At 40.2% G+C, this 20,047-nt stretch overlaps 1 protein-coding gene across 2 annotated transcripts in view; it reads right to left on the bottom strand.

Annotated features, from left to right (window-relative positions):
• Positions 1 to 18,831, bottom strand: part of DPY19L1 (dpy-19 like C-mannosyltransferase 1) — a 53,333-nt gene extending 34,502 nt beyond the window's left edge. For both annotated transcript variants that reach the window (XR_010371648.1, XM_064443930.1), the window contains exons 1-7: positions 18,265 to 18,831; positions 17,253 to 17,321; positions 12,198 to 12,222; positions 10,821 to 10,908; positions 10,051 to 10,188; positions 5,067 to 5,187; positions 3,311 to 3,404 (exon numbers count right to left, since the gene is read on the bottom strand). Coding sequence is in view for 1 of the 2 variants with exons in the window: in XM_064443930.1 (XP_064300000.1) it covers positions 3,311 to 3,404; positions 5,067 to 5,187; positions 10,051 to 10,188; positions 10,821 to 10,908; positions 12,198 to 12,222; positions 17,253 to 17,321; positions 18,265 to 18,565 (836 nt within the window). In the remaining variant the exon portion in view is untranslated. The remainder of the gene's footprint in view (positions 1 to 3,310; positions 3,405 to 5,066; positions 5,188 to 10,050; positions 10,189 to 10,820; positions 10,909 to 12,197; positions 12,223 to 17,252; positions 17,322 to 18,264) is intronic.
• Positions 18,832 to 20,047: the final 1,216 nt, after the last annotated feature.

Below are 20,047 nucleotides of genomic sequence, written 5' to 3' on the forward strand. Positions count from 1 at the left end.
TTGAAAATTGCCAAACTTTTTTTTTTAAACACCAGGTAATATAAATGGTGTATTTCTTCCCTAAGATGTTGAGCAGAAAACTTAAGGATTTGCATGCTCAATCATCCAACAGGGAATCATCCAACAGGGAATTTTGGTCTAAATCTAAGACTATGTTGTCACTAACATAACTATGATATTATCACTAACATCACTAATATACAAGCCAAACACAAACAGTGAGGTCTGGGTACAAAATCTGAGGGTGAAAGATACCAACTGAGTGCTAAAACGATCTCCAGGAATTGTGCATTCTTGCACATAAAACTCAACATTTCATTCCACAAATTCTAAAAGCATCAACGCTGAAACCCATAATGACTAAAAGTATGTGCCTAATATTAAAAAATGTTAGCCTTAGAAACAAAGCAAACAAAATTTGCAAAAAAAAAAAAAAAAAAAAAACAAACAAAAAAACAAACCCACCCACCCAAAACCAGAAACAAAATTCAACACTTATGCTAAAGGTTAATGTGACAAAACCTTAAAGTCTAGAATATAAAGATCTCAATTATATTATGAATGCTTTAGAGCTATCAGCCTCTATAAGGGATCACTATTTTACCACATGAGAAAATACTGGTAAATCTGTAGCACAGCACAGGGAAACACACCTTGTCAGTATCTTTGAGAAAAGGAAGTGAACAGAGCCTATTTCACAGAGAGTTGTGTATAGTGTTGAGTTACACTGGTTATCTTCTAACAGTGCACTGCTATCATGTAAGAGACACATAGTTAAGCCTTTCTATGCCACTTTCCACTGAAATTCCCATACCGTACTGCAATTCATGAAGTATATGTCCTTCAGCTGTAACCTACTTCTCCCATGTTTAATACAGAATAATCTAAATTCAATAAATAATTAGTAATTTTGAAAGAACTGCAGATGACCTGAATGGTTATACTTTGTCTGGTAGAGTCAGTTCAGGAATAATGATAGAACCAGTCTTTTGACTCCCTGGGTACAACAATGTGAAGCTTAAAGTCATCTGGGGAAATGCTGCAATTCATTGCTGATTAACATGCAAGAAACAAAATACTGAAAAAGTACTGTCAGAAGGAGATACGGGAAATTTACTGGTAGCTCCTCAAGATGCAGTATTTGACAATCAGCTTAAGTATTCTGTCCCTTGACTACAAGAATAGAGAGGCAGGGAGGTTGGGGGAGGCAGAATCTTACAATTGCATAAAGTGCTTATCATCCAAATGCCATTCCGGTGTCCATAAAAAACCCCTAAAAACTGGCATGAGTTCTCACCATATTGCTTCAGTTACCTTAACAGAGAATGCTCCAGAGCTTGAGACTAACTTGCATCATATAAGATTCCCAAATGCATTTGCATAACCAGAGACCTCACTCAGAGTGCTAGGGCAGGGACATACTATGCCTGGCAATCTTCTAACCTTGTGGGGAAATTTGTTAAGGGAGCTAAACAGCAAAAAACTAGTCCTGCAACAAAAAACTACAAAAGCAACTAGCTTTCTGCTAGTTTAACTCTTTGAACAAGCTCATGATAGAGTACAGAGAGCACAGACGTACACATGCTAGCTTGGAAAATAATGGTCTTCCACTATCCTGCCACCTTCCATCACTAATCAAAGTTGCAAAAAGACTAAAAAGCAAATAAAGGCTGAAATAAAAAGATTACACATTCTATGAACATATAAGGAGACAAAAAAAACCTGGAAAAGACAATGGTGTAATCTTGAGATGACTACTGCTAACAAATTCAGGAATGAAAAGACAGAAAATATTAGAGGACTGCTTCCCACCATCAAATGAGTCAGGCTATGAAAAAGCTTTTCAAAATGCATAGCAGAAACAAATCAGCTTTATGAAGGAGACTTATGCCAATTCATAGGATTACCTACTTCAGTGTAGTAGAATAGCATCAATCCAGATTCAGCTCTTATTTTTCACACCTTATGGAAAAGCCTAAATATTCTGGCTTGCTTTGACCAAGAGGAACCTTGGAACAGCCATGATGACTAAGCAGTCATCTAGATCTATGAATATTCTTCAGAATAAATTAGTAAGGTAAAAATCCTACCTGCAGGAAACTTCGTAGGCACTTGTTATTTTTCATTACCCCAGACAGCTAGTGTCTTACACCTTGAAAAAACTGCTTTTATATTCTAGTCATTTTGACTACCTACATTGCAGACTATTTATAGTAAAAACTGAATTACTATTGATATTTGATAGTTATTTACATTCAACACAGCCCAAGTCTAAGGAAAGTACTGAGAAATTAAGACCTTACTGATTTTTCAATGGCATTAATATATAAAATGTAGGTTTCCATACGTCTCCTTTTAGACAAAAATGACAAGTAAATGACACGAATATTCAAAGTTTATCTACTTCCTCAAAACATGAGACATTAATATCCTATGTTAAAGACTACAAACATATGTTCTTTACCCCCAAACACCTAATAGTTGCACTAGGCAACTTTCTCTTTTCACTGTCAGCACCTGCCCTGCACTATTCTTTATCTGAACTATCAGCACATGCTTCAGAGAAAGCAGGAAAAAAACCCCACAAGACAGTGAAGCCAGGGAATGAGGGGGGAAAGCAATCACATCTGTCAGAGGAAAATGTAGCAGCCTTTTGCTTTTTTGCAAAACTAACAAATAAAAACAGACATAAACAGAAAAATATTTCCACTTCCCTTTTTTTGCTAAATGTGGAGTCTGGTTTTGTATGAATGTATATTACAGTTCCTGAAATTTAAGGACAGATACTGAAAACAGAAATTCATAGAAAAAAAGGAAGTGAATCCAAATCTCCAAAAGAATGCATTATCTTAAAAAATATTTTGCCTTCTCAGTTAGGGTAAAATTGAAAGACATAAAATATGACATGAGGCAAAGCATTGGAAAAACTCCAGTCTTAGTTAAAAGTATAACGTCGTTCAAACTTTTAAACCAACTAAGTTACACTGATAATTTTAAGAGCAGAAACCTGCCTAAAGTAATTCAAAACCTGTACAGCATTTAGTTTTATCCACAGCCTGGTGGTATCAATGAGTTACCACTTCACTGAAGTATTCCACAACGTTTTCCAGCACCATCATTTATTTTAAGCAAAAAAGCTTCTCTGTTCCAGTAATTTTGTAGTGACAATTTATATGTAATAAAAAAAACTACTACTGTACAAACAAGGAAGCAATATTCCATAAAAATATTTTGGCATTCACTTTTTCAAATTTTGTATAAAAAACTGTCAGCTAGTACCAACTAAACAGCTCAGTCTCAACTGCCTTACCTGAGGTATGTACCGTATATGAAGAACAGTGACATCATTAATCCATTCAAAAGAAAAATCACAGCAACATAAAAGGAAGCAGGGTCTCCCAACCCTAATAAAAAAAAGTTAACACATATTGTCAGATACAGAACAAGGACCATATTGCTTATAAACCACCACACAATCAGTATAATACAGCACACAGCATACTACCACAATATATCTACAAAAGAAACAACAAAAAGTTAATGTCACAAATCGGAAGACTACACTTCGGGGGGTGGGGGGGAAGAGGTGGGGCGGACACAGCATTGGGGCAGTCAGCAACAGAACACGCCAAAAGGGAAGCATTAACTGTAAAAAAACACACTGCAATGTATAGAAAGCATAAACATCACTAAGAACATTCTCTACAGACAATGTTTCAACTTCATAGAGCTTTTTAGAACAGGACTGTAACCCCTATACTCTCACTTCCCATCTCTTGCAAGATTGAATCTATTGTTAAACATATCAGACACAACGCTCTTTGCTTTTTTTTTTTCTGTTTCATTAGAAGCCAAAAGATTTTCCAATAATGCAAGTCTTTCAATTTATTCATTCAAACACACTTCTGCATTCACACTTCTGTTGTTATTCTCTTTCCCATTATTTCTTTAAACCCCCCTGGCTCTAATAATTTCAGCCATATGACATAAAAGCTTTTCATTATAGAGAAAGAAGCAAAACTTCATAGTTTTGTATGCAGAAACGATTATTCACCACTGCTGAAAATACAGCAAGACAGTTCTCTAAAGTATGATGATGATATGCTCACTGAACGTGGTAGTCTCAATAGTTGGTGTTTTTGTTGGTTTGGTTTTGTTTTTACAAAAAACGGGAATGAAAAGTTATACATTTATTCACTGTTTATTGCTTCTGACAGAATTAGAGAAAGTGAATCATTCAAGCTCTGAAGAAAGTTCTTACAGCCTTTGTGCAAAGGAAAAATACTAACCTGTCACCACACAAAGACACTTTAAATGATAAAATGAAACAACTTCACAAGCTACCATCTATCTTTCAGCTTTAACTGACTGTAGAACATCTCAAAAGTGCTTCTCGGCAAGGTACTTTTATCGCATAATGCTTAGTTGACAAGCCAATACTTTAAATGTGGGAAAAAAAAAACCAAAGAAGTGTCAGCATCCAAGCTTTGGTATCAAAATGAAGGTGTAAGATTGAAATTCTTGTACTGAACAGTAGGTCACACAAGGAAGAGGATTCTTCCCAGCAGAATCACTACACAGGATTTCTCTAAAAGGGAGCCTTGCAGTTACCTTTTTCCCCTTCCTCCTCTCTCCACAATTTGTAGTTAGGGGAGGAAATACAGAGGGTAAGTTTTTGAAATGTAAGAACTTGGAGTGTATTGGGGATTACACAGAAGCTACAAAATTTAATACATGTACAGTGGCCTCCATTTACATTTAGGACATCTTATTCTTTACAACGTTATGAAGGCTGAGACTACAACTGTGAAGTTTTGAAATGCAGTATAAATTCAAACTAGGTAGGAGGAGCTATCTAATAAGCAAAGCCCACATTCTCACCCTTGGTGTTCTTAAAAGTATCTTTTTTCATGCTTCTCACTTATGCTGTGAACCTGCCAAAAACACAGGCTTAGCCAAATGAAAGCATATCAGTGATAAAGACACAGGAACATTTATTATTTCTGAAATATGTAAAGCCACAATTATATGCTTCCAGGAAGAAACTAGAATAAAACACAACTCACCCTCGCAGCTTTCAACCGGACTAAGCCCTTTTCCTCTATTTACAGTCCAACATGTCTTTGTTGGTACACCAAAGAAATCCATAATGGCAGTATATACACGGTACCAGCTGGCGAGGACCACCTAGGTGGAAAACAGGATTTGAAGTTTCTGAAAAAGGAACTTCAAGTTTAGCTCAATGCTCAAGGTAACCTCTCATGACAACTGGCCCTCATCCAGGATTTTTTTTTAAACTCAGAATTGTTCTCAACCACTTAGCATTTTTGACCATAATTTCCTAAAGGCATCCAACATAGACCCAAGTCTTAATTAATAGACTAAAATTATGCCTGCTTTAGAACAGAAATAATTTCATGCTTCAAACTGCAATATTTTACAAAATTATATATTTCAATATTGTCTAGAAGGTTCCCCATTTAACTATTTTTGTTTATCTGATATTAAAATCCCAGGTTTTGTTGACAGAGGACAGCCAAATTAAATCCATTATAGCCAACTAATTTTTTTCCACCTGGCAAGAACATTAATGGACCAAATCATTAGGGTTAACCCATCGAAGTTTATCTGAGTAAAAATTTAAGCATGCGTTAGAAAGGGCTTCTAGATGCAATATAAGACAGCATTCCCATTTTCCATGCAAAGGTCGTAATGTTCTTGTAACAATAACAATAAAATTAAATCTTAACACCTGACACAAAAAACATCAGTATTTTACACACAGAAGACTAACAACTCATCCCACAGCAAAGTCGTTGGTTAACATTACCAAGCTATCCTGTCAGGATACAACTGACTTTATAGAGTTCATAAATGAATAATGTGGCCATTCCAGTCGAGCTGCTTTGAAAGTTATAACCCAGGGGTTCCAGACTGAAAATGTTTCACCACTGCAGTACTAGCTGTCTCAGCCCTGTGTCACAGAAAACATGTACGAGAAGGATGATTCCCTCTTTTCTTTCCCCATACAATTAATAAAACTCTTTATGTCACTTCTATCTTCAAGGACAAGAAGGAAATGCAGAGAAATACACCTCTCCAAGAACGTGATGGAGTAAATCCTCCTGGAAACCACTTCCAAACATACCAAGGACAAAAAAGTGATTGGAAGCAGTCAGCATGGATTTACAAAGGGAAATCATGACTGACCAACTTCATAATCTTCTGCGACGACTGTCTTGGTAGATCCAGGGACAGCTGTAGATGCTTTTTTTTTTCCTGGTGCCAATTCTGTTCTATGTCTTTATACTAGATGATGGCACAAGAGAAAACCCTCAGCAAGACCGCACAATACAAAAGTGGAAGGAGTGGTTGATGTGGAGGGACCTCAACAGGCTAGAGAAATGGGCCAACAGGAATCTCATGAAAAGGAAATGCAAAGTCCTGCAGCAGGGAGGAACGCCACCGTGTACCAGTACAGACTGGAGTTGACCAGTTAGCAGTTTTGCAGAAAAGGACCTGTGGGTCCTGGTGGACAAGTTGTACTTGAGCCAGTGATAAACCCTTGTTGCAAAGAAAGCCAAATGTATCCTTGGCTGCGTGCCACCAGGACAAGAGAGGTGATCTTTCCCCTCTACTCAGCACTGCTAAGACCATACCTCCAGTGCTGAGTTCTAGGCTGCCCAAGACAAGAAGGACATAGAGTAAAGATGACTGAGAGACTTTTCTGTTGAGAAGAGACAATGAGCATGAATTTAAAAACAGGATATTCCACTTATACATAGGAAAAAGCTTACACTTTGAGGGTGGTCAAACACTGGAACAGGTTGCCCAGAGGTAGAGATATTCAGAATGAAACTGGAGATGGCCCTGAGCAACACACTCTACTTCACCCTGCTTCAAGCGGAGCATTGAGACTAGACGATCTTCAGACATCCCTTCCAACCTCAGCTATTCTGCGACTCTATAATTCATTAAATTTTAGTACCAGGGCTCCAATCACCATGGCTCACTTCATTTGTGGCCTTTACACTCTCACAATGTAAATCTCATATATTTAAAATACATCTTTCTAGACCAAGACTCCCTATCTCAGCATTATGTCCTGCAAAGTACACTATCCTGAATTCCTGGAGGCTTTCTAAATATCTGTGCCCTGGCACTTTTGAATGTGTGTGTGTGCATACGAGAGCCAGACACTTGCCCCATCTCCAGACAGGCAACAACAGGACTGGGGAACCAAGACCAAATCTTTCCTCTTATCACCTGAATGTGGTTTCTACACTGCCAAAAGAATGCATGTGGCAGCTTAGAGATATCTGTCTAGCATATCTGCATCACCAGCCCTGAAAAGCTGACATTACCCTAAGCACATAAAACATTCTTGCTGAACCAATGTTGAAATTTTATTGATTTATCAACTTAACATTTTTATGTCACAAGTGCATGTGTCTGCTGCAGGTGTTACCACATATGAATATTCCCTAAAAAGGTACCAAGTTAGGTACTTCATGCAAAACAAACATTTTTTGCCAAAAGCTACTCTACACAAAACAGTTAACATGGGCATAAAAACGGAAGCAAATTACTAGCACAAAATTGCTAGGTCAATTAGAGCACAATGGCATTTTTAGAATTTTTACTGTTCCATATCAGATACAGCAGTAAATGCAAAACTTGGAAAACAAAAGACTGGCTCTCAGACTCAGCAGATCTCTGTGGGCTGGTCCAGTCCTTCGCTGTAAAAGAGCATGTAGAAAAGTCAATCCCTTTTACTAGCTGCTTTTGAGTAAGCATTTTAACACTAACTACACAACACTCATCACTCCAACTCAAATTTTCATCATCACTGCCACACACAGAAGTATCAACTGTCCTGTAATGATGAGCAGCCACAAAGTAAACTTAACACATTATTTCTCCACCAAAGAAATGAACACTATCTCTCTGTCATTTTGCATCAGGGATCACAGATGAAAAAACAACACAACTACTGGAACAACCTGACTATGCAGCAAATACCTGGAAAATCAAGACTTTATTGGGACTATAATATTGTATAACTACGCAGACTGAGTTGTTGCTTTTGACAGGTTGTTTTTTTTTAATGCTTATATTTTTAATTTACACAGATGATGTAGTGATTGCTATGGACTCACTTTACATTTTTTTATTTTTTTCCTCGTTCTTAAGTTTTCATGGCTAGTACCAGCTGTACATGCAGGTAAATTGTTCTACTCTGTGTAATGGATTTAACATCCTGTTTAGTAACTAGATTTCAAGGCTATTTTTGATGTAATTAATTTTGAAATCCACTAAACAAAAACATTAAAATTCAGCCTTAATGCTACTATTGGGCTGAAAGACCTGGAAAGATCCTAAAATATCAAACAGGAAATGAAACACTTTCACAAAACATGACTGGAAGCTGATATCAGAAGGAAAAATTTCACTGCCAACAAGTAAATCCACAAGCATCTTCCCACCACCCAGCCCCATTATAATCATAAGTAAAGGTAGATAAATTTGGAGAACATACTTTCAAATGTCAAGTTGCAGTTATCGACAGTTTTATAGATGTAGTTACGTGGAAACAAGAGTACTCAAGAAACATACTTTAAAAGAAAAACCAACTATTACAGGAAGGCTAGACATCAAACAGTATATGACTGAAAGGAGCAGGAGACTATTTGTCTGATTTTCATGCCCACACAGGCACAGAAAAGATGAATGAATTCATACCTTATCAACAATTTCTGAGCCAGTAAGATCCTAGAAAAGTCTGAATGAACAGACAAGCCTACATAGTTTGCACAGTAATCTACCTAATGTTCTTATAGAACGTCAGCCACTATATCCGACTGCTCTTGTTTTGATTTCATCATCCAATTTACTTAGTCATTTTTCATAGTAATACTGATGATTCTCTAAGAATTAGTTCATTTGACCGGTTACCTTTGATTTTTGCAAGTCAGGCTGCAGCTGAAGTCAATAAATCTTTCCCAGCTAAAGAAAATAACTTTTAGTATTCAAAAAAGGCGCATGTTCCTAATGTTGCATTTCTAGAACTGAACTGTAATCTCTTTGGGGTTAAAACAAACCCACAAAAAACCCACTATCCGTCCCCTCCCCCAGCCAAACTTAAAACCAGTGAGAGGGTAACAAAAAGCACTCATCGATAGCATTTAGTTCTTCCAGAGCAAGGAAGTAAGAAGCAAATGAAACCACTACATGCAAGTTGTATAAATACATGCATGCCAAGAATCCTTACACATATAATTCCTGAAAGCAGCTCTGCTCCAAGCAGAAATAAGCTGTTGCTGACACATGGAGTTACAGAAACGTACATTAACCAGAAGAGTTTTCCCTTTGTAAAATGTTTGAGATGCACTGGTAAAACCATAAGAGAAAACCAAACATTTCCATAAAAACATGTTTTTTCTAGTGACAAAAAAAGCAGAGTAGGAATGTAATCTAACCAGGTAACAAGTCTAACACCAAGTATTTACAAACAGCAGCAGTTAGTCTTCTACAGAGGAATTTCTTCTGCAACATGGAAGTAAACCATTACCATTCACAGATCTTAGGGCCACAGTGAACTTTGATGATTTGTTAGTGCATTGTCCTACACAAAACATAAGCCAAAATAACCTCTCAGTATCTGTATCACTGCAGAGGTTATTGTCACATACTACTGATACTTCATACATCATATTTCCTGAAGTACACAATGTCAGCAACTTGCTTTCAGAGAAAAGAATAAAAGACAAGTAGTATAGAATTGGAGTACAACTTCAGGGCATGAAATACTAAGATCTAGAGAGTACTCACCTTTGACTGGACATACTTAAGTCTGCAAACTGATCACAATGTATGAAGCAACTTTCTCATTTTGAATTTGGAACTAAAATAAGGTATTTAAGCAACACTTCATTAGTCACTGTATCTTTACAACCACATTTTCCAGAGTAACATTTCTTATAAAACTATAGTAAAATCTAAAGAAACCAAAGATTTAGCAGAAGGTATTATTTTTAAAACATAGCTCACCTCTGGGTAAAGATTGAACCTTTGTAAGGTGTTAATCACTAAAGGATATTCAGTTAGTCTGTCATTCATAATTGCCCATACTCCATTCCAAAACGACGGTGCCTCAATAATGATCTTGAAGTAGGAATAATAAAGACCCTACAGGAGAGCAGAATCATTATTTACAATTAAAGAATTCACTTCTGCTTCATGAACTGCCATATACGAGCTTTGTTTTTCAATAAAATTTTGAATATAATAAATAGGACAAAACAATTCAAGATGACTATCCAGTTTTTCAAATCTCTTCCATTAGTGCCACTGAAACAAGCAATGTGGGCTTCCTTCCACCTTGTTACACAACCCATCCGGAAATTTCTCATCTGTGCTTTAACTATGCACTAGCGTAGTATTTCACAACTCTCAAAATAAAAGCAGCCGAACAGTGTATACGTATGCAAACACTAATTTTAAAAAGTGTTTTTTGAAAAAAAGCTGCATAGTAAGACTATAATCGAAAGTAATCAGCAAGGTTCTTGCAGTTTTGTATATTAGGTGTTCTATAATCATATCTTTAAATTATATTTTAACTGAACTGTGAAGAGATACATTCATAGTGATCAGCTGCAAGACACACAAATGCTCTGCATATAGAAGCGTAATGCATGATAGTTGCAAGGTATCAATAAATTTACTTATCCAGAAGGTATTAAGAAATTTTGGAAAGCCCACAATCACAAGATTACAGACTGTTTTCCCATCATTGAATTTTTCTTGAAATATAATCTAACCATTTCCGTGCGAAAAGCCATTTCTCTTTCTAGCGTTGACAGGTGAGAAAAATGACGGTCATTTTCAAATAGAGTTGTTATGTGGCACCTGTTAAAAAATAATAATTAAAACTGAATAAAGAGTTTTAGAACTAAGTCATATATACCAAGGAACAGCTGGCAAAACATTTAGTGAAGACCCAAAGTTTACTTACAAACTGCTGTTTTAATTTACTGATATAGTATACCAACATTCTCTCCTGTTCAGACTATTTTAAATGGAAAAAATATGAATCCATATAACATTTATTAAATTTTGTTATGGAATTAGTTACAATAGTCTAATGCATTTTAACTTAAGTGCAGACACTTAAGGATCAAAAGTTTAAATCTATTAAAACTATCAAGTCTACATATTAGGAAAGAAAATTCAAATATCTGACAAATGAAAAGAATCATAGATTAAATACTGGTGAAAATAATGGTGCACATAGAAGTAGCGTACATTTTTTTCCACAAAATCTTCCCTGACTTGTATTTTAATGCTATTACCTGCCATTATATATAGATGTGCTTACCATCAAAAGTATATTTAAATAAAGGTGCAACTATGGGGGGGGCGGGGAGGGAGCACCAGGAAAAATGCAAATTATTTTGGAGGTGAAACCTGCAATTTCCAGGAGAAGCTCCATCTCCAGAAAGGATGGAAAAAGAGAAACAGAGCAGTGCACACGACTGTGCTTTTGAATAGGAATCTGCACGAAACACACTACTAAAAATCAATAGTTCCTTTTGAGCTAGGAGACAAAAACAGAGTGGCAGAAGCTGTTACTTTTTATCTCTTCAGAAGCAGCTGGTGAAAATCGCTACAGAAGCCACTCTATTTCTAGTCTATACTGCAAAAAGGAAGGGCGAGGATTAGGATGGAACCTGACACACAAGGGTTACGCTGACGGAGAGTAGTTGAAAGGCCATTATCTGTACACAAAGAAAACATTGGCCAGACTTCTCTGAAGAGGTTAGAGAAAACACAATGTAAAACTAAGAAATTAAAGCAGAATCTAAATAAGCAGACCGTAGAAAACAGTTAAAAGGATTTACCTGGACTTTCAAAACCCGCTCAGAGTAAAAAGGTCTGTTAGTGGAAATGCACTTGAATTTGTATAGCTAGGCAACAATTTTCCACCTAGAAAGTAGGCTTCACTCTTCACTGAACAGGCTTAAGAAACCTTTCACATCAGCTTTACAAGAAGAGTATTCATCTTAGAGACAACTATTTGGTTTTGAGGGGAAATATCTAAATATAAAGTATCCCAAACTTGTCTAAATAGAAGTCAAAATGGTATTTTTGTTATTTTAAAATATCTTATGACTCTCAAGCAATAAATTTAACCTTACCAATGTAGGACTCCTGCAAAAGCAGCTGTAAAGGAAACAAAATGTGTCAAGTTACTCAAATATTTAAATCATTGAACACGAAATCATGTTCTTTACAGTAATTACGGTACGACTTCAGAGGTGCACAGAAGGTACCCAGCCTCCAGAGGAACAGAAGAATAGGAACATCTGAATTAACTTTTATGGCCAGCTCTTTGAAAGTCTTAAGTTACGCTGATGGCATTCAGCAACAGGCAATGTTCCCACCTATATCATGCATTACTCAAGTTGATCCACCAGAATCTAATGCACTCATTTCGGCTATCAATAACAAAACTGAATTATAAGCATTTTTAATAAGCATAAATATTTTTAACATTTCAAGATATCTGCTGTGGCTGCGCACTCAACTGCTGCACAGATTTTGGCTAACACACAGCTCATATTAAGGCCTGATGTATGGTGGGAGCAGCGCTGTAAGGTCAAAAGAAAGGCAACACACAGGCAGGAGCCAGTGACCAGAAAGGGCTAAAGGTCATTATGCAGCATTATCACCTGCAGCTTGCTGTCTCCTGCTGCCATAATCCTCCCATATCGATTGTCTGGCAGTTTCTTCAGAATCTGCTAACTCATGGAAATGGTACAGACCAAACTTCCAAGCTGGAAGGTACAAATACACCAACGTACCCAAAAAACTTTTAACGCAGATCCAGCAGCAGCTAGACAGCTGAGGCTTTAGTGCTTCCCGGTGTGGTACGGGGGACAGCTGCATCGTGACGGAAGAGGAGGGATGAGCACTCCCCCCATCGGCTGATAACTATTTTGCTCATAGGTGCACAAGTTAGGAGTTACGAGTTGCAAATTAGAGAACTTATGAGTCAGAAACCTCATGCCTTAAGTGATGAATTAGTGAATTCCCATGTTGGACTAGTCTGTACAAAGGGGACCAAGTCCTGGTTTGTCATGTATGTTTGTTTTCTTTCCTAATAGGCTCATAAAATAAAGTTTAATTTACAGAGTATGTTATCCTGTAAATTTGAGAGATCCAAACAGCCTGTGATAACCGACAGAAATCTAACTGAGACTATAATTGCTAAAAAGAAAAGGTAGACTCTCCATGTATTAACATTCCATTTGTCCATTCAGAGACTATTTGCACTGTTGTCACATAGGTACAGAACAAAGAAGGTGATGTGAGGGTCAAAGGGAAAAGAAAAATTATGATAAAGTGATGGGTAAACAGTGTAGGTGTCTGATTTCTTGAACATGACAAGATCCACAGAGAGCAGAAGCTCTTCCATTTTGCCTGGGCAGCATTCACAACATATCCAGAGCTCACCATGGAAGCAAAGCGAGCATGAGTGAGGGGTAAAGGGTAGGCATTTAGAGCAACCACAGTGCTCCTTCTAGACTGAAGGTGCCTTGGTTGCTGTCTAGGCACACAGCAGCTCTCTGCCACAGAAAGGGCAGGTAGACTGGTTGCCTTCAATCCAAGAAGGTCTTTTATGGTTAATGAAGAGCCCTCTTATTCACATAGGCTATACAGAGCAGAAAGTGGAGAGGACAACCACCTCCCCACTTACTAGAGCCGGGCAGGTGCTGGACACCCTGTCCCTCTCCAGGGTGCTGATCTGCGCACACCCCTGCCACCGACAGCCACGGCCCTCGCCTCTGGGAGGGCACAGAGTGGGTCAGGTCTGTCTCTGACTTGCACAAAGGTAAAACATGCGTTGAATGCCTGCACGCGGATGCAGAATATAGTCGGAGAGTTCGTGAACATGCACATGTTCAGAGTACACGTTACACGCATACAGTGGTCTGCTTCTGGAAAGCAGCGGGGACAACAAAAACACACACACCTTTGCAAAAACACTAAATTTATGTCGAAGGGTGGACTGAAAGTGCACTTCATGCCTTAGTATACATTCCCAAACCACACGTTCCTCCAGCACAGAGCCTGGAAGTGCTGCTGCTGGCAGTACTTGCTATCATTGTCACCACAGGTCATAATACAACTAACTGCAGTGATGAACCTCAATTTTAATATTAAAGTTTTGTATTCAGAAGATGTGCGAGGTGAAACTGGGTAAGACGGAAGAAAAAAAATTGCCTAAGGGGAAAAAAATTCTAAACTACCTTCCCTGTACAATTTTACTTTTACCTCAAGTTACATACTTCACATAGTAGTTGAGGTTTTACAATACCACACTGAAACTTCCCTAAGAGTCTTTCAGCTCCACTTCAGTCACTGAAGTAGTTTTCTCAAAGAGAAGCCTGGGTTTCAGTTAGAAAATGAATACCACAAGCTTTCATTTAAAACTTTACATTTTTACATATGCTTTCCATAAAAAAAAAGAAAAAAAAAACAGAAGATTGCTCAGTACGATTCACATTAAGTGGTATTTAAGGACATTCACGTTAGTTCTCTTGGAAAGTTGCAAATGTCTTCTTCAGAAAAGCAGATATGGATATCGTATGAAATTCCAGGTAAGCACGTTAGCTATATCAGCAACACAGAAAACCATATTCCATAAACAAACACATTTTGCAGTAACTGTATGGAAAGAAATAGAGCAGTCCCTACCTTTCTTATTTATTACTTATTGAGCTTCACATTTGCACAAGGCATTATTTCATTCCTCAGCAACATTTCTAAGATTCCCAGTAAGATTAGATGCTGAAATACATTTACATATACAAACGCCCCAACTACAAAAAAAACCCCATAAGTTTTGATACAGATTAAACATTAGGTAAGAATATACAGTAAAGTCAAAATAAATGCACATTAGCTACCAGTACTGTCCATGATCTCAAATTCATGTGGTTCCAAATAAGCCAAAAATGCAGTATTTTATTGTTGCAAATAAATTATCTATTAATATGGAAATTGCATTTCAGATTCAAACATACCACTTATTTCATAGAGAGAACAGTATATTTAAATCTGATTCTTCCCTTCGGTAAATGTTTTATTTAAAGTCAATGCATTAAGTGCGAATACATTCACAGTTATTTTGGAGGATTTCATACACATTTTTATAAAACTTCACAATATCACTCTATTATAAGTATAAAATGAAGACCTTTCCTAAGCACACAGCAATTCTTGTAATTAGTCACATTTCAAGAAACAATGTGCTTAATTGATAGACTTCCACTATGAGTACAAATTGGCATTTTTCAACAGACTGCACACAGACTTACATTAAACTAGTTTCTACTGGAAAACATGCAGATCAGCTTCTCTTAAATTGCCATCCTTTGATCCCATTAATGTCCTTACTGGGAGGGAATGAAGGAGAGGGCAGGAGAGGAATACTGGAGTCCTAATGCTACAAAGACTTATACAGCTACTGTGTACTTGAACTTGCAGATGCCATTTTCTCACCCAACCTAAGAATCCCTAAAAGCAAAGCATATGATCAGATTTTTGCAGGCTATGGCTATTCAGTAAAATCTGATAGTTTATTTTTCAGACCTCCTATCTTTGCCTGTGTTCTGTTCCAAATAAAACAATATGAATGGCATAAAAAAGGATTCTAATTCTAGAAATTAAACTCTTAAGAATAAAGCCATAATATACAGAAGTCATTTACCAAGAGAACAACAAATGCTGAGATACTGTAACGCAACAGGATGTTAAATGTACTAGAAACTGAGTAATACTTTGCAAATATCCCCAAAAAATGACTAGGTAGGAATACAGCAGAACTGGCAACAATGAGGAATGTGCAAGCATTGACTACTTCCGCAGCTTAGCCAAGACATTTCATTGTGAGACTCTGTGCAATCTAGAAAGGATGTCTTCAAGAATAAGGCCTCAATTCAACGGTCATTTAAACAGAACCCAACACAATAGGGCAAAGCATTGTATAAGAATGTCCTTGGAAATCTGACAACTTTATTACTGCACATAAAAACTGGGGATAATTCTGAAGAGAAAAAAAAAAAAATCACACCCTATAACAAGACTAGCTCAAACCATGGGAGCCTCTGTTTTTAAAATCTGAACCTAAAAGCTTAAGCAAAACCACAACAAAAATTCAAATACCACTAAAACTAACCAAAGCCCACTATTTCATATTTAGTATATGTACAGTCTTTGCTACTGCAAATACTGTATGCTATTACATACTTTGCTGTTATGGGTTTACTCCTATTAAAACCAATTAAATACTTCAGGGAGCTGTTTATGGTTATCTGGGTTTCACGGCCAAATTCAAACTGCAGAAATTATAAAGCCATCTACCTAATCTGCTCACAAATGTCAAAGGAAGCATTGTTCAATTTTGACCCATCAGTTTAATGTTTAAGTACTAGTCGAGGAAATGCTGAATAAACACAGGTAAGCAAAGCAATTCAGGAACAGTTTATTCATCAATTACTTTCTAAGCTAAGGGTTGTTTCCCTGCTACTACTTTGCAATGTAATTCATCAAACTGAAGAAACTCCCTTTGGCAACAAGGACTACCGGTGGTGTGATTAATAGTACCAGCATCTTTGGAATACCCTGACAGCCTTTTAATATAATGTCTTTTAGAGTATATCTAATTGTGCATCTGACAAATATGCTATTACTTAACATTTGTTAACTTTAGGAACATATTTCTTATTTAATTTTGCAAATACTTCAGGTGCTTTTTCCAAGACTTTGGCCATGAGCCATTTTATTATTTACTCCAAAATATTCCCAAAGATAACAATTGAATTTAGATCCTCCTACAGTTTTATCTTCTTCCGCCCATAATCCTTCCAAAACAAGCTGTTTTGATGACATTACTTAATAAGAGTTGCTTTTTTCTCCCCTAGAAATTAATGACTGGATAGGAGAGATCCATAAGTATCTGGACAATTATTTTCCTACAAATATTCTGATACCACATCAACTGCTACAATAACAGCTTTACAAAAGTTACCAGGGATGAAGTAATTTCCTGTCCTTTTTCAACATAAACTATCCCTTTTTGTTTTTCCAAGTTATATGCCCGAATATATTTTGATACAGTTTACAATTTCAGAGAAAGAAAGGTAAAAAGAACAGTGTGTTCCCCCTGACATATTCCTTCTACTTACCCAGAAGGAAAGTGAGCCATATCTTGCTATCAGCTTTTACAATGAAGGCCTTTCTGTCATCAACAAATACTGCCAAAAGAAAACAAATACCTTAAGCATCAATTAAGAACAGCCTCCGTAAACTGAAATATGTTCGAACTCTGCAGCATTAGTTTTCTGTAAAAACCTTGACTTCAAAACTGCTGAAAGAAATTTCATACTGCAAGCTGGTAAGTACACATAAAAGCTTTGAACATCACAGGCTATTAGGTCAACGACATAAATCATCGGGCTTTTAATTCCTGAAATAACTTTTACAAAATAACTTGTCAAAAGAGGATTTTTTCATAGACATGTTATTGACAAATTTGCTCAAACAGAAAGTCAAACTTTAAAAGAATAAGCAACCCCCCATCCTCTCAATAAAGCGTTAAGAAATAAGCCGGTCCTACCAAGACTGTAAGCAGAGCTAGTCAATCGCATCAAAGGGACTGTTTCGTTAGTTACACAAACAACACATTGTCCCACTTCTCCCCAAATGATGCTAAGATGGTAAAAAACCTCTTTTCCTCCCTCCTCGCCCCGGTTCCCGCCGATACCGGTGTGGGTCTTGTCAGCTTTTACTTTTTTTTTTGGTAGCCCCCCGCGCTGTGCCGGGCTGGAGGACGGGGAGGGCGGGAGAGGAGCCGTCCGCTGCCCCGGGCAGCGCCGGCCGCGACCCTCCTCCGCCGGGCGGAGGCCGTGAGGCCACGGGGGTGGGGCGGCCACTTCGCCCCGCTTCCCCCCGCCCCCGGATCCCCTTCCCGCGGAAGGGCGTCCCGGGGCATCCCGGCCCCGGGCGGTAGTAGCGAAAAGCCAGCCCGCGGGAGGGGAGCCCTGCCGCCCCGCCGGGCAAGTCTGCCCACCGCCGGGAAGCGGGGAGGGAGGCGAGACCGAGCCCCGACCCGCTTCCCCGGGGGAAGGGCTGGCCCTCCAGCCCCGCGGGGCAGGATTCGGGGAGGGTAGCGGCTCCCTGCCCTCACCCCTTCCTCACCTCGCAGCCGGTCTCTGCAGACGCGCAGGAACCTCAGGGGGCCGCGGCCCAGCGCGTCCCGTTCCCCCTCCGCCGCCGGCCCCTCCCTGCAGGGTCTCTGGGGGTCGCTCCGGGCTCCCCGCCGGCCGCCGCCTCCCTTCCGCATGGCGCGGGCCCCGCCGGGGACCTGCCTGCCGGGAGAGTGCGGAGGGCGCCCGCGGCCGCTCCCGGGGCTGGCGCCCGGCGACTGGGGCGGCTGCTGCTGCTGCCCGGGCTTGAGCGGCGGCGACTCTTTGTTCCTGCCTCGGGTCGGGACGACCATCTCCGCATAGTCCCCGCCGGGGCCGGGGGTGCCGCGCCGGAGGGGACGGGAGGCGGGGAGGGGGGGCGGTCCTCAGCGAGGAGGTTCCCCCACCCCTGGGCAAGGCCCGGAGGCCACGGGGCGGAGACGGAGCCGGCGGGCTGGTAGTAACGGGGCGAGGGGGCGGCCGGTCACTACTCGCCGCCACTGCCGCCGCCGCCGCCGCCTGCTCCGCCCGGCTGGCCACGTGGGGGCGGGGGCGGCGCTCCCCGGCGGGGCGGGTAACGGCTCCCAGCGCCCCCCCTCCCCCGCTCCGCCCCGCCGCTCACGCACGCGCCGCCCCGCTGCCGGCGCCAGGCAGCCGTTGCTCCCTCCCCCAGCGCGCCGCACGTGCTGCCCGCCCCGCGCGCGGGGCTCCAGCCGCAGGGCCCTGTCTCCGAGCGGGAGCGGGGCTCTTCCCGCTCCCTGAGGGACGGCCCCCGTGCGGGCGGGGCTCCCGCGCCCCGGCGCTGCCGCCGCGTCCAGATTCCTCTCCTCGCCACCCCTCCTCCCGTGTTGCCCGCCGTTGCCTTTCCCTTGCCCGTTCCCAAGCCGTTTAGCTTTGTGAGCATCGTCTCAGTTAAACCGACCCCACCCCAGAAAGGCGGGAGATCTCTCTGGAGTGCTCCCACCCTCTCAAATCCCCAAAATATTAACTGCTAGAAGGTGTCCCAGGGACTTCCCGGCCACGGAAAACGCTGCCTCCTCCTCTTCCTTCTTGTTCAGGAGTTTAAACTCGATGGCTTAGGGTTACCGTGTGCCAGCGCCGTGCCACCGCTGTGGCCTCTGCCACCGCAGGCAGGGGAGCTCGGCTGCTTGCTTTGCTCCCCGGTGAAGCAAGGCCACATAAAACTCCAGCCAAAACACTGCTCCGGGTTCTGAGGTTAAAAGGGCGTGTTACACAGAAGCCCTGTGTAACACGGGCCCTCGAGGCCGGAAATGTTGTTTCATGGCTTTCCAGAGCAGTCTTCAGCACCCAGCAGCAGCAATCCCTGTAGCTCTGACGCTAACAGCTGGAATTGCTGTTATTTTTAAGGGTTTTGAATATACAACAACACTGTCAAACAAGCCCCAGCTACAGCAAAGGTATCTTTCCTCTTCCTGAGCGTGCTTTTTTGCTCAGCACACGACGGTGGTCAGACAATGACACTTCCGATAGGGATATGTTAATTTAATTCCAACTTTTTGATAATGTTGATTAAATATAGCAAAGTATAACCTCTTCATCAACTGCAGCCTCTCCAAACTGATCCATTTCACTCTTTCCTCTCTGTTCCTGTCTTATTTCTTTCCCCTGGAAGTTCTTTCTTGACTGTACATGTTCCTTGCTTCCCAGTGGTCTTCATTGCTGTCTTCGGGCTTTTCTTTGACCCTGCTCACTCTTCATTTCTCTCTATATGTTTCTGCTCCCAAGTTTTCTACATGTTTGAGTTTTCTTGGCATTACCTTTCCACTCCACTCTTT

Source organism: Phalacrocorax carbo, chromosome 2 (genome assembly GCF_963921805.1).
Source record: "Phalacrocorax carbo chromosome 2, bPhaCar2.1, whole genome shotgun sequence".
NCBI lineage: Eukaryota > Metazoa > Chordata > Aves > Suliformes > Phalacrocoracidae > Phalacrocorax > Phalacrocorax carbo.